General features: G+C 35.1%; 1 protein-coding gene across 1 annotated transcript in view; it reads left to right on the top strand.

The window, feature by feature from the left end:
* LOC150081563 (proto-oncogene tyrosine-protein kinase ROS-like) overlaps nucleotides 1–15099 on the top strand; it is a 356247-nt gene that overhangs the window by 104024 nt on the left and 237124 nt on the right. Inside the window, exons 12-13 of the mRNA XM_090380246.1 lie at nucleotides 9729–9904; nucleotides 13326–13515. Of these exons, the coding sequence (XP_090236372.1) occupies nucleotides 9729–9904; nucleotides 13326–13515 (366 nt within the window). The remainder of the gene's footprint in view (nucleotides 1–9728; nucleotides 9905–13325; nucleotides 13516–15099) is intronic.

The following is a 15099-nucleotide window of genomic DNA, read 5'->3' as shown; positions in this document are numbered from 1 at the left end:
ATTTCTACGAAAAAAGGTACTATTATAAAAACTATTTGGGTTTTGTAAATTTCAGCATCTGGAAACTAGGCCTCTGTGAGGAGACCTGATTCAATTGTTTAAGGCTTTAAATGGGTTAAGTAAACTAAATGTTGATAGTATCCCTAATTTTTCTTGCATGGCGATATGCATTTAAATTGAAAAAAGTTGGTTGCAGGATTGCTGTGCAGAAATTTGCTTGAGAGTAACTGAATGTTGGAATAAATATTAGAGAGTAACTGAATGTTGGAATAAATATTAGAGAGTAACTGAATGTTGGAATAAATATTAGAGAGTAACTGAATGTTGGAATAAATATTCACATGGTTTTGTGGGAATAGGTAGTTTGAATAAATTTAAATAAGGATTGGACAAATTATTTGGGTAAATAAAATGGGTAGCTTTATTTTTTATGGCTGTTGTTGCATAAGCTTGCTTCCTTGCATCATTTTGCCTCTATTAATAATAATAACAGGGCACGATGCAGGGTATCAAAAGGACTGGAGGTTGCTTATAAAGAAATTTTATCATTTATCCACAAGTGAGCATCCACCACTACAATTCTTTCAATCTAATTATAACTTCACCCTGAAGATTAAGTGGCACCTCTGTAGCCAGGTGGGCAGGAGCAGCAGTGCATAGCACACGCTTCTTGATTAGACCGGGGTTCAAGCCCGTGACCACCAAATACGGAGGATGCGGAAAGGTCAGGGAAAGACCACCACATATCCCCGGAGCAATATGGCCTTAGTTGCTAATGCTCCTAAAAACCAAATAACAATAACAACAATGAAGATTAAGTTTAGACAGCCTCTTTCTTTCTTGACAATTAATAGTGACAGTTGATACAGACCAGATATAATTGAAAAGTTCTCAGGTTGGCATCAAGATGATGTTACTATTGTTAATACAAACTTTCACTTGCTAGGTGGTGGTAGAATGCATTATTCTGAATCATTTGTTTATGTTAATCCCACTAGATGTGGTACTCAGAAGTGATATGTCATTAAGTTGTGTGTTTTTAAAATATATTGTATATCTCTGCAGTTTGCATTTTTCAGAAAATGATGGACTTTAAAGAACAGTAAATGTGCATCAAGTTTTATTAAGGCAAGTTTTATCAAAATTGATAAAACTCGCCTTTATTAATGAATTTATTCTTCAGGATATCTATTCTCACATGAAGCCTATTGCATCACAATAAGAATTAAAGAACTTATTAATGAACATAGGCATCTTACTATTCATGATTTGGCTAATAAGGGAATCTTATTTTCGTTGCACTAAAGTATTCTGATGTAAGATCTGGGCATGATGGAATACTGCCAAATTCATGTCTCATCTCACTAATAAACAAAATCAGAAGTGTGTGTGTGTGTGTGTGTGTGTGTGTGTGTGTGTGTGTGTGTGTGTGTGTGTGTGTGTGTGTGTGTGTGTGTGTGTGTGTGTGTGTCAGGGTCTCACAGTGAAAGACTCAAAATCACCACTTGAAGAATCTAGACAAGTTCATTGCAGAGTGAGAAGCCTGTTTATTGTGTTTTTCAACAATAATGGAATTGTGCATCAGGAATTATTTTCCACAGGGACAAACTTTGAATCAACATTTATAGTAAATCAGGAATTTTTCTGGTGGGGACAGGCTGGGAATCAGTATTCCTGATGCATCGGGAATTTTTTTACAAGAACGAACTGTGAATCAGTATTTCTATAAAGATGTTCAAGTGTTTTCAGTTCTGGAAGTCTCATTTTTAAGAAGAATTTGGATCTGTTGGAATGGGTGCATACAACAGCAACCAGATTTGTCAAGAACACAAAAGACTTTGATTCTGCTAATTGCACCACTTGGAAACTAGACACTTGTAAGGACACATGATGGTGTTTAAGGCTTTCAATGGATTGAGTAAATTTAATTAATTATTAGAGAGAATGGACAGGTTTTTTTTTTTTTTTTTTTTGCTGATGCTATATAAGCTTGTTTCCTTGCATCATTTGCTACTACTACTACTACTATTAATAATAATAATAGTAATAATAATATATTTACATAAATTAAATTCATTGCAGCAGTTTGAAAATTTAGATGTACCTTTTAGGTATTTTATATTGGTTGTAACTGTGTAATAATAAAACCAAGTAGATTAAATATATTGGTGATCTGTAGTAGCAGTGAAATTACTGGTATGCATCAACAGTAGTTGCACTGATCTGATCCATTGATATCCTACAAAATAATGAAAACATTTTGAATAGCAAAGACTGAAGAAATGCTTGGTTTCTGGTAAAAGGATTAAATGTAAATTATTTTTTTTATATTTCTAATGTTCTGAATGCTGCTGGTGCTGTTTTGTGTCCATCATTGTTCTTTTGACAGTCATTGGTTTCTCTCCTGGAATTTCTTCTGTTCTGCTTGATTTTTAATGTCTTCAAGATCCTAACTCTAAATAAATTACTAGTTACATATTGATGTGTAGATATTGGAAAGGACTGAGATTTATTCAAATGTCCATGCATTTTCACGCTGAAGGGTGTGGAAAGCTGTCAGATTTATTAATTTCGCTGACTTCATAACTTTTGTATGCCCCCACCCAATTATGCATATTAATTTTTTAAGACTCATCAATAAAGACTCTTCCATGCTCATTGTTAACTTTCTAGGTGGGTACTCTGGGGTTTCCTGGACCTGAAATAAGTGATACCATTTGTTTGTGATGTTAATTTTAAATATTCTGGACTTTGTGGCTGCTCTGGCATTGGTTTCACTGATTAAAGAATACTGCTGTGAGTTCTGGCCACTGTAAGGAGGGCCTGTGGATGGTGTTTTTAATAATTTGGATATACTGCAGGTATTCATTTTTGATTTTGGTGGAGATATTGGAAAGTTCCTGCTCTATAAACTCTCCTTTGCAGATTCCAAGGGCTCTGAAAATGGATATGCTGAGAGCTCCAATCTTACCAGAATATGGGTGGCAAGATCTGTAGTCAAGTATTGTTCCAGTCTCCATGGGCTTTCTGTGGATCATTATCTGTATATTTCAGGGAATTCTGGATTAGCATTAACATTATTACAAACGATAGTGACAAATGATGCAAGAAAGCAAGCATATACAGCATTAGCCAAAAAAAAAAAACATGACACTTCCCATTTCTCCTATTCATTCCCTCCAATAGTTTGTCTAGTTCTTCCTTGAATTTATTTAAACTGTCAACTTCCACAACAACAACAGCTGGAAGTTTGTTCCAATAATAAACCACCTGTTAGCTAAAGGCAAACTTCCGCAATTTGAATTTTTGACCCCTTGTGTGTGTTTATGTCAAGAGGAAGAATCCCATCAACATTGAGCTTGCTCAATCTATTCAAAGTCTCAAACACCTCAATTAGATCACCTCACAGATGCCTAGTCTCCAGACACTGCAGTTTGCAGAACTGAAGCCTTTCTTGGTAGGAGCACCCCTTTGTTCTGCTCATCAATCTCATTGCCCTCTATACTCATTTCAGGAGCTCCACATCCTTCTTAAAATGAGGCCTCCAGACCTGAATGTAGTACTCAAGATGTGGCCTGACCATTGCCTTATACCAGGAGTAGCCAATTTGTGATGCGATCTACTTTTTTCCTTCAAAATGTGCCGCAGTCTACCATCTCAAAAATTTCATTGCACAAGGTGCACAAATCAAGGGATGACTGTACTGTATATTTAAAATTCGTTGTGATCAACCGAAATTAAATCCACGATCGACTCGTTGGCCACCCCCGCCAACGAGTCGATCCCTGCTAGCAAAATTCCTGCACATCACTGACAAAACTCCATGAGCTGTCATGACAGCCTGTCTGCATTGTTCAGAGAACTTCATATCTGACTGCACAATTACCCCCAGATCTTTCTCATTTTCCACTAGCCTAAGTGTATTACCAAACAGTTGATATGTTACTCTGGAGTTATTGCTACCCATATGCAGTACTTTGCATTTATCAATGTTAAATGCATTATTCCCCTCTTTCCCCTCTCTCAGAGTTGGGATCAAACTTCAATTGCCATTTCTCAGCCCATCTGCCCAACTTTTCTATGTCCCATTGCAGTAGCATACTTGACTAAACATAATAGTATATTTTACTAAAACATCATTGGCTAAACAATTCATGCTCAGAGTTTTAGGCAAAGGATTATTTAGTCAATGTTTAGTAGTTAAACTTCTTTTAACTTATTATAAGTTAAAATATATGAATAACTTAAAATAAGACTTCACCTAGAGAGAGGCGTCATTAGAGAGCCCATGATACCTTTTTTTTTTTTATGCTGAGTGGTCTTTTTTTTTTTTTTTTTTAATGGAAACCTCAAACACGAAAGGTATCAAAACCTATAGTACTTAGTACCATGCATGGGTTGAAAGAGAAGAATGGGAGGGGGGATGCCGGAAACTTTGCTCTAGAGACTAAACATGGGTTTCACCACTTCAAGCCTCCAGTAAGCAAAGTGGTAGTATTGCACCGGTCAATGAGAGTCATCTACCACCTGGTCTGACTTCCTAGGAAAATCTGGTTGTCAGGTTGCCTTCTTGAGGTTGATTTTTGTGTCTTGCAGGTGAGGAGGTGGGGTAGTTTTGGTGGTACACATGAAATCAATGTCAAATGACATCTGGAAGTCATTAAATTCTGTATCCTGAAAATGTTTTGATTGTTTTTAATTGCTAGAAGGGTAGGAGGTACTAATTGACACAAAATTATGACCCACCATTTGGAAATCTTTAGGCTGGACAATATCTGCCATTTATGGTGGGCCTCAGAGTACAGTTCCGTTTATGTACTCTTGAAGTTTACAAATAGACAGAGATTCAGGCTATTGAGGATGAGATTTCTGTGCAACTTCTCATCTAATATAGGTGGTTCTAAGTGTTTCTTTTACTGTGTTCTTAATATTCTGCCATTTGTATTTTTATTGATATATCTGTAGATGGATATATCCTGGAGAAATATTTAATTTAATGCATTTAATATTGTAAATATGTTGTAAAATAGATTAATTTTATAACAGATGATTGATATAAATTAACACACACACAGGGTTTTCAAAAGTGATGGTCATTAATTTAAAGATGAACTGTACAGACTATAATATGCAAAAAAAGCCTGGTAAACATGGGTCCCTAAGTGAATCGTTTTCGAGATATTGCACATTTCTAGTTGGGATCCACCACTGACAAGATAAACTGTACAGAGTTGGGATCCACCACTGACTTGTTTGTTTAGATTAATTTATGCTCATTCTCCCCCCTTTCCCCTCTCTCAATGCTCTGAGACTCAGCAGGCATACTAGTACTTGTCAAAGAATAGTCAATGTGGAAAGAGGTTACAGCGGCAAAGAGTATGTGGACATGCACTTCATGTATGGTAAAGGCAACGGCAGTGCTTTACCATACATGAAGCATTTTCCCGCCGAAGGCAGCCCAACAGGCACGCATTCATCAGGGTACATCAATGCTTTAGAGAACATGGTTGCTTCGCACATGGAGTATGGGCAGCTAGGCCCAGAAGCATAACACCTGATGTTGAGGAAAGAGTGTTAGAAAGAATGGAACAAAATCCAGGAATTTCGACAAGGAGGGTTGCTCTTAGTCATAGCAGTGTGTGGCGAATTTTACATCGCCATTTACTGTACCCCTGCCATATCCAGCGTATACAAGGTCCCAGCAATACAGACTACCCTCCTAGAGTGAACTTCTGCCAGTGGATGCAACAACAGTGTGTCCTGAACTCCCAATTTTTAAACAACATTTTGTTCACTGACAAAGCTGGGTTTACTCGTGATGGTATTTTTAATTTTCATAACTGTCACATTTGGTCTGACGAAAATCCTAATGCAATTCACGAGTCACAACATCAGCAATGTTTCTTGTTGAATGTCTGGGCAGGACTACTAGGAGACCGTCTGATTGGACCACACTTTCTGCCAAACATGCTAACAGGAGAGCTGTTCCTGCAGAGTGTTTTTCCAGATGATGATGATAATGTTCCACTTCAGCAATGTCAGAACATGTGGTTTGTGCATGATGGTGCTCCGGCACATTTCGCTCAAGTTGTGACTCGGTATCTAACTAGAAGGTATGGTCAATGGTGGATAGATAGAGGTGGGCCTGTAATGTGGCCTCCCAGATCACCAGACTTAAATCCTATCAATTTTTGTATCTGGGGTCATGTAAAAAGCTTGGTGTACACTTCTGACATTAACACAGTTGAGGAATTGCAGTGTCGGGTTGAAGGAGCCTTTTGCCAAATCAGAAATGACCCAGGAATGCCTGAGAAGATTCGCGACTCAATGCAGAGAAAACAGGTGCAAGTACAGCATTTTGAACACCTTTTATAACATCCTGTAACATCTGTTAAAGTCCAGTGGTGTTGAAACCAAAATTTAAAAATGTATTATCTTATGTTTAATAAAACCACCCTAAAGGATTTCCAGCTTTTTGATAATCCAGTGCTCCCATAGTCAGTGGCTGATCTTAACAGAAAATGTGCATTATATTGAAAATGGTTCATTTGCGGCCCGATGTTCACTGGGACTTTTTTGCTTATTTTAGTTTTTACTTTTCACCTTTAAATTATTGACCACCATTTTTGAAGCACTCTATATATATGAGGTAGAATTAATAGGTTTGTTAAAAAAGTGTGAAGATGGATGCATAAATTATACAAAATGCCATAACTAATAGGAGAAGGATAGCAGAATTGGAGATATTGTAGGCGTGAGAAAGAATATAAATATCCTATATAATATAATAAATTAAACCAAATTATAGGCTGAATTGAAAAGCTAATTAGAGAGAAGGGAACTGTAAAGCAATAAATGATTAAGTAAAAATGATTAAATTAATATAAGGAGTAATAGCCAGCATCAGACATGGGTGTCTGATGCTGGCTATTACTGGACTTAAAGTCCCCTTTTTTGGACTTATAAGTCCAAAAAGGGGTTAGAGCAAATATAAAATTAAAATCTGATGTTAGCTAAAAATATTGATACATAATCAGATATTTCATCAGGGGACTACACCTGATCATGTTTCAGGTGCAGTCCCTCTATACTTGTCCATACCTGTGAAAGAAAAGCAAATTTAAGAATAAAACTAAGTGAGGTCAAATAGGGGTGGGGGGTTAAAGCAGTATAACTTTCACAAGATATGGACAAGTTAGTCCCAACACAGTGTATGTTTTATAATAAAATAAATTAAGGTGAATTAAGAAGTAAAGTGGTAATAAAATAAAAATAAAAATTAAGTGTTTACAGTGCAACCTAGATGCAAAAATAAGTGGTTATAAGTGAATGATGCAATTTTGAACAAAGTTAAGGAGAATATGTATTTAAAATTTAGTGCAAGCAAATGGTGTAAGGCAAGGGAGTGAATTGAGGATAGGGAAGGGATAAAAAAAGTGTAGATAACAAAAAAAAAAAAAACAAAGATAGGGAGAAATTAAGGACAGTAGGAACATTCGTATCACCCTCATATTGCATTAATAGCTTTGCGAATTGGAAATAAGGAGAAATAAAAAGTATAAAGATAAAAAGATATTAAAATTACTGAGCCTTGCCTTATATGATTTGCTTGCACAAAATTTTATATACATATTCTCCTTAAATTTGTTCAGAATTGCATAATTCACTTATAACCACTTAATTTTGCATCTAGGTTGCACTGTAAACACTTGATTTTAATTTTATTACTGCCTTACTTCTTAATTCACCCTAATTTATTTTATTATAAAACATTCACTGCGTTGGAACTAACTTGTCCATATTTTGTGAAAGTTATACTGCTTTACCCCCCCCACACACACATTTGATCTCACTCAGTTTTATTCTTAAATTTGCTTTTCTTCCACATGTAGTCCTTGGTACATGATCAGGTGCAGTCCCCCTGATTATGTATCAAGGACTCCAGATGAAATACCTGATTATGTATTAATATTTATTTTTAGCTAACATCAGATTTTAATTTTATATTTGCTCTACCCACATTTTGGACTTATGTCTGATGCTGGCTATTACTCCTTATATTAATTTAATCTTAATCATTTATTGCTTTACAGTTCCCTTCTCTCTAATTGGCTTTTCAATTCAGCCTATAATTTGGCTTAATTCATTATATCATATAGGATATTCACATTCTTTCTCTCTTTCTCATGCCAACAATATCTACAATTTCTGCTATCCTTCTCCTATTAGTTATGGCATTTTGTATAATTTACGCGTCATCTTCGCACTTTTTAACAAACCTATTAATTCTACCTCACATATATAAACTTTTGTATCCTTTGTTGCTGCTATGTGCACTCAGGTGCATTTGTCATATCATCTTTATTTTTATTTTTATCTCTCCGTTACCACTTCACTTTTTAACCCATTATTATACTGATTTCATATATATATATATATATATATAGTCATATAAATTAGAATAAGGTTTAAAATAATAAAATAATAAAATAATGCCAGCAGTACGGCATGACAAGAGCGAAAAAACAAAATTAAACCTAAATTCAAATCTAACAGGGAGGGAAGAGAAAGGTAACAAGAATAAAAATATATTGCAACGGAAACTCTAAATTAATTTAGATGCCCTGGTGCCCCCTCTGATGGGCACCAGGTCCAAATTTATGTGAAATATCACCAAACAGAGATTTAAACCATTCACAATAAAATAAAACAAAACAAAACAAAACAAAAATAGAAAAAATAGACTGACCATTATGCCCCATCTCAACAGAGGACCACAAGACCACTAATGGTCAGGGAATCGCTGCATTTCGAACGCTAAACAAATCGCCGCAAAGGCAAAACGATTGCAAGATCAGTCCGCCACACCGATCCCCAGATCGAACCACCAATGCAGGGAATTGAACAGCGGTGGTCCTGATGCAGCGAAAATAAATTTCAATGAATTATTATTCGTATAATTAGATTTGCTAAATTAATTTAGAGTTTCCGTTGCAATATATTTTTATTCTTGTTACCTTTCTCTTCCCTTCCTGTTAGATTTGAATTTAGGTTTAATTTTGTTTTTTCGCTCTTGTCTTGCCATACTGCTGGCGTTATTTTATTATTTTGTTATTTTATTATTTTAAACCTTATTCTAATTTATATGACTATGTTTCAAGCATCATGTAGAGGAATGTGCTTTTTGCTGCCTTTGATGTGTGCTGTACCCTCCTTTTTATTTTTATTAAGTAATACTTCTTTTCCAACATTATATATATATATATATATATATACATACCATCACTCTAAATATATTAATTTCTTAGAGTTTCTTAGTCACACTGAACAGAGGTTTGTTAAGGAAATTTATAAAAAATTAATTCATAATAACAAAATATTGATTACTTCTGAGTGTTAAAAATAAATTAGGTATTAACCTTTCATGCCTTAATTTCAGTAATGTTAGAATTATCAATTCACTTCTTGTGCTGAAAATCCTATTCAGCACAAATCCAAAAATACAGCCAGCAAGCCAAGTTTAGAACTAGCTTTCTGGAAATTTCCTGAATTTTCATGAAAAAGAAATGGGAAAGTTTGAAGGTTTAATTTACTTCAAGCATTGCCTGCACTTGATCTTCGACCATTTCCAAATGGCCAAAGATCAAGCACAGAATTCTAAAATTATACAATCATTTCAGATACATTTTTTTTTATGTTTAACTCAGTGTGTTTTTTCTCCCTCTTAGATATCGTCTGGTATAAAAGCATTCTCTTTTTGAATACTAATTCTAGTTGGGTATATACCTTTAATATGTCAACTCATCACTCTTTAACCCGCTTGAATAACATTACTAATGCTGCAAGCATTGCCATTGATTGGCTGGCTCCTAAATTATACTGGTCTAGTCCTGTACAGCAAATGGTAAGAATATTTTTTCATATGGTTTCTACTTTTACAAAAATAAAATAAAATTGAGGAAAGAAGTTGTTTGAAATGGCTCTTAACAAGTGGCCACTCCAACCAGTTTTTGATATATATCAGGAGTATAACATTTCTTGAAATTTGCTGTAATAATCATTTATGTAACTTTCAGTGTGATTTTTAAAAATAAAAACTCTGTGACATTATCTTGTTTTCCTAAAGTGCATATTACAATTCTGTCAAAGGGAGTCTATTACCCTCACAGATAGGGATCATATCTGAATATATGAAATATATTATTGAATGTGGATAGAGACAATAATCATAAATAAAAACTTTTTTATAACTGGTGAATTATCCTTTTGTTTATTTTTGCTACCTTTTTTTAAGGGTAACATATGTTACTCAAAAAAAGGGAGAAACAGCCACATTAATAAATGCAGTAAATTTTCTACTTAATTTCAGAATAGAATAATTGTGATTAAGTTTAAGGTGACATGTTCAGTTGATATTTAATTAATATTAAAATACCAACATTAATTATGCCTGATGGCTGCTAGTTTCTGTGTCTTACTAAACTACTATTTAAAATGGCAAGAGGTGCTTTTTAATTAACACACTTTTTATGATCATCTAATCCAATGGATAGTGAGGTGAGTTCCTTAAAAATTTCCACAGCTGATGAGCACTTGCAAACTAATGGTGCTTTTCTCCTTAATAGTAATCTCCCATGACATCATTGTTCCAACATCACTGGAGATTGTTAAAGCAACTTTGGAAACCATTTTCAGGATTATTTTCCATACACTTGAGTACATTCCATGTATTCAAGCAACTGTCACAGTTGCTTGAATATGGAATGCCTTCACAGTGATAGCCTTTCATAGGATTTATTTGAACAGTCTGGTATCATGTTACTTTTCAGCTTAGTTCCCTTTTGTATCAATACACTTTTGCTATCGATGCTCAGTTCATTAATTCCAGTTGCAAAGAAAGTTTTCTCTTGGGCCTTCAGGAATGCATCCAATGCAGCAGTGTTGTCACTGTTAGTGGGAAAATGGATGCCAGCCATGTATTTTTTAAAATTAGGAAATAGATTTGGTAAATATGAGGGGATAATCCAAGATTTTCAAAACTGCACTCATGCAGTGTAGCCATGACAATGATGGACTTTGAGCAGAGAGTTTTCCTGCTGGAACACGACTCCTTTGCTGAGTTTTTTTCAGTGCTTGTCTTTGATGTTTTCATGAAAATGTCACAAGGTCTATGTAATATGCCCCTGTGACTGTCTGCCCTTTCTGAAGTAATCCACTAGCAACACTCCATCAGCATCCCAAAAAATCAATGAAGTCAATGCGTTTTTACCACCAATTGATTCACCATCACCTTGTCAGCAGAAGGACTTGATTGGAGGGGGGACAAGCTGTGTTTTCACTGTTTGGAAACATACATGAAAGTTCTCATTAATAGTTATACCTCTCTGGTGGAAAATGATGGCTCCATGTCTCATCCGTGGTCACAGACCTTGCAAGGAAATTTGCTGGATCTTCTTGAAAATGATTCAAATATTCACTTAACTTGACAACTCTTGTTTGTTTTTGATCTGCTGTCAACAACTTTAAGACCCATTGTGTTGACACGTTTTTCATAGTGAGAACCTCTGTTATTATGTGATAGACATGCTCAGATGAGATGCCCAGGATGCTAGCAATGTACCAAACTGTCACTTGTCAATCATTCATCACCAGAAAAATGCAACAAAAATTCTGGAACTGATGATATAAAACAACAGAGAAAACACTTGCAAACTATGGTGCTTTTCTCCTTCACAGCAATCTCTCGTGACTTCATTGCAATTTTTCCAACATCGCTGGAGGTTGTTAAAGCAACTTTGGAAGCCATTTTCAGGATTATTTTCCATACATTAAGTAGTTCTGGAGTGATGGATGTCACAGGTCTTCCACAGCATGAGTAATCTTCCAGGCTCTCCCTCTATCATTTAAATTATGCTTTGCATTTCTTAACCATGGAATAGGAAGGGACATCCTCTCCCAGTATTGTAACCATATCCTCATGAATTGCCTTTGGTGTTAGTCCCTTTTTTTCACACATATTTGGTGACTGCATGGTGATTGATTTTGTACATCTTTCCTCATTCACACAACTTCTTTGACTTCAGGACATATAATTAAAAAAAGACATTATTGAAACTGTGTGAAACTTGCTGGGTTACTATTTGAAGTCGTACATTAAGTACAGAAAATTTCAACACTATACCACTACCTTTTCATACTCAGACCATGATCTTTTCAAATCCTTATATAGTAGATGAGGTAAGACAGTGCTGTGTGTGTGTGACCATGTGTTATTATGCAACAGGACTGATTTCCAGATTCCCAAATCTTGGTGATAGCAACAAATGTTCATGAGTATCGCTGCAGATCACTGTTATGAAAGTTCACATTAACAGTTATACCTCTAGGAGCAAACTCCTTATGTACAATCCCTTTGCACTGAAATCCAATCAACAGCTATTTCCCTAATCATGACATTAAATGATTTACCTTTGTGGGCAATTTGCATTAAGAAGATAACTACAATTATAAACTAGAAAGATAAAAGACATAAACTACAAAGATAAAAGATATAAACTACAAAGATAACTTCTAGAACCTGTACTAGGTCCTGCATCACATGCATAACTCTTCTTTGTAGTCAGAATGAAAACAATAACCATCCTAACTGCCGAGAGTTGTCTATGTAATCGAGAAACCAATATAAGTTCATTATGGAACATGGCGCTTTTTATAAAGATTATTATCATGGAAGAAGGTCATTATTCTACAAGAGGAAAAGAGTGGTGGGAGAAAGAACTGAACCTTGGAGAACACTTGCATTAATGGAGCAGTTAGAAGACAGAGAGCCATCTACCATCACCCGCAGTGAGCGGTCAGAGAGTAAACTGGATACCCAGTTATAAAAAACAGTTGGCAAACTATAAGATGGAATCTTATTTAGGATGGAAATGGAACCTTATAAGATAGAAATGATATGATAACACAAGACAAGATAGAAAAGATATGATAACACAAGCTAAGATAGAAAAGATATGATAACACACGACAAGATAGAAAAGATATAACATAAGCTAGGATAGAAAAGATATGATAACACAAGACAAGATAGAACACAAGACAAGATGTGATAACACACGACGAGATAGAAAAGATATGATAACACAAGATAAGATAGAAAAGATATGATAACACAAGACAAGATAGAAGCTTATAAGATTGATGCTTATATAGCTTATTATCTGAAATTTATTGTTTATTATGAAAGACATTTTGATTTTATAATTATCTGAAATAATTTGAAGTTGTTTATATGTGAGTTGAGATTATTATTTCCATTATTGTAGATATCTCGAGCCAATCTAGATAGCACACAACCTGAATCTTTACCTATTCTTGCTCTTGCTCAGGTATTGGCAATTGATTCTTTATCAGCTTATTTATATTGGGCAACATCTCATAGTGTTGAGTATTCTCGTCTGAATGGAGCTGAGCCAGGTGTTTATTTTCAGGCTGGTCTATTTTCAGGAAAGCATGGTAAGCTACATTCATTTTGCATACTTATTGTAATCTCCATTTCATCTGTAATTTAATTGAACAGAATGACATATCTGAAAAGGAATTAAAAATTTTATTTCTTAATTAAATAATATTGTCATAAATATTTTTTGGATTGATTTTTTACATAAATAATGCAAATATTTTGTCATACATTGTTGCACTCATTCCATCAAATTGAACTGGATAAAATGAAATTGAAACTGGACAAAATAACAGTAGATTGAAATAGAGTAGTTTCCACAGAGTTACAGACAGAAAATTTGTTAAAAGCACTGCGCCAGCAATTTAATTTCTGGTACCCAACTTTGTAACATTATTGTTATTATTACCAAACCTTTATACAAGGTGCACTGCACTGTTAATATGCAGCGCACCTTGTATAAAGGTTTGTATAAACATAATCTGCACAGAAATAATTCCTTGGCCAAAAATAAACCAAAACAAACTTTCTCAACAGTTCCTAATTTCTGCCAATTAACAACACTTTGTGCTGTGGGTACATTTGAAAATACATAATAGTATATACGGAATGTGATTGTTAAGTGTAGAAAAAAAATATAATTTTCAGCTTCTCTATTTTTAGCAATGCAGTTTGGTGTACAAAGTATTATATATCTGAGAGTTTTATAATTTCTAATGTTTTTTTTTATTTTCAAGTGCTTTAGAATGTTATATTCTGCCTTCATGTCTGAAACTACATACTTGTGAAATGAGCTACTCATTTCATTACTGAAGGTTTAACTTTTAAGCAAAACTTGATAGGTGCCTCCGTAGCCAGGTGGGAAGAAGCGTGTGCTACTTCTTCTTGATTAGACCGGGGTTCAAGCCCATCACCACCAAATACGGAGAATGCGGAAAGGTCAGGGAATGACCACCGCATATCCTGGAGCAATATGGCCTTAGTTGCTAATGCTTCTAAAAACCAAACAACAACAACACTTGATCTGTCTGCTTAAATGTTAGGATTTCATCATCAAGAGGAGTGTTTCCATTTACAATGGGTTTCCTCAGCCTACAAGTTATTTCTTGTTAGGAATTTTTTCCCACCATAAAGTGCGGTTCAAGGTGGCTTGGTCGGTTAAGCCTTGGGCTGTCATGCACTCCCATACTCCATCCATCCATGTCCTCCTAGGTCTTCCTCTTCTCCTTCTTCCAGGAGGTATTCATTCCAGGATAGCCTTTGGATATCTGTTTTCTTGCATCCACTTTACATGTCCATACCATGTTAGACGCTTTTCTTTGATGGTGTCAATAATAGTCTTTTTCACTTCCATTTTTTCCCTTATGTCTTCATTCCGTTTTCTGTCTCATCTAGAAGTTCCTGCTGAGCGTCTCCAAAAATCCATTTCTGTGGAGAGCAATTTGTTTTCCACTCGCCTATTCAATGTCCAGGTTTGCACTCCATACAATAGAAGACTTTGCACAATCGTTTGAAATATAAGTTTCTTTGTTTTATTTAGGATATTTTTTCTCCACAGAACTGAGTTTAACATGCCGATAGCCTTTCTGCTATCTGCAATTCTCTTATTGATCTCTGCTTGGGATGATCCATCACTTTGT

Source organism: Mastigoproctus giganteus, chromosome 8 (genome assembly GCF_048544385.1).
Source record: "Mastigoproctus giganteus isolate SK-2022 chromosome 8, ASM4854438v1, whole genome shotgun sequence".
In the NCBI taxonomy this organism is placed as follows: domain Eukaryota; kingdom Metazoa; phylum Arthropoda; class Arachnida; order Uropygi; family Thelyphonidae; genus Mastigoproctus; species Mastigoproctus giganteus.
This window is presented reverse-complemented; position numbering and strand designations above follow the sequence as displayed.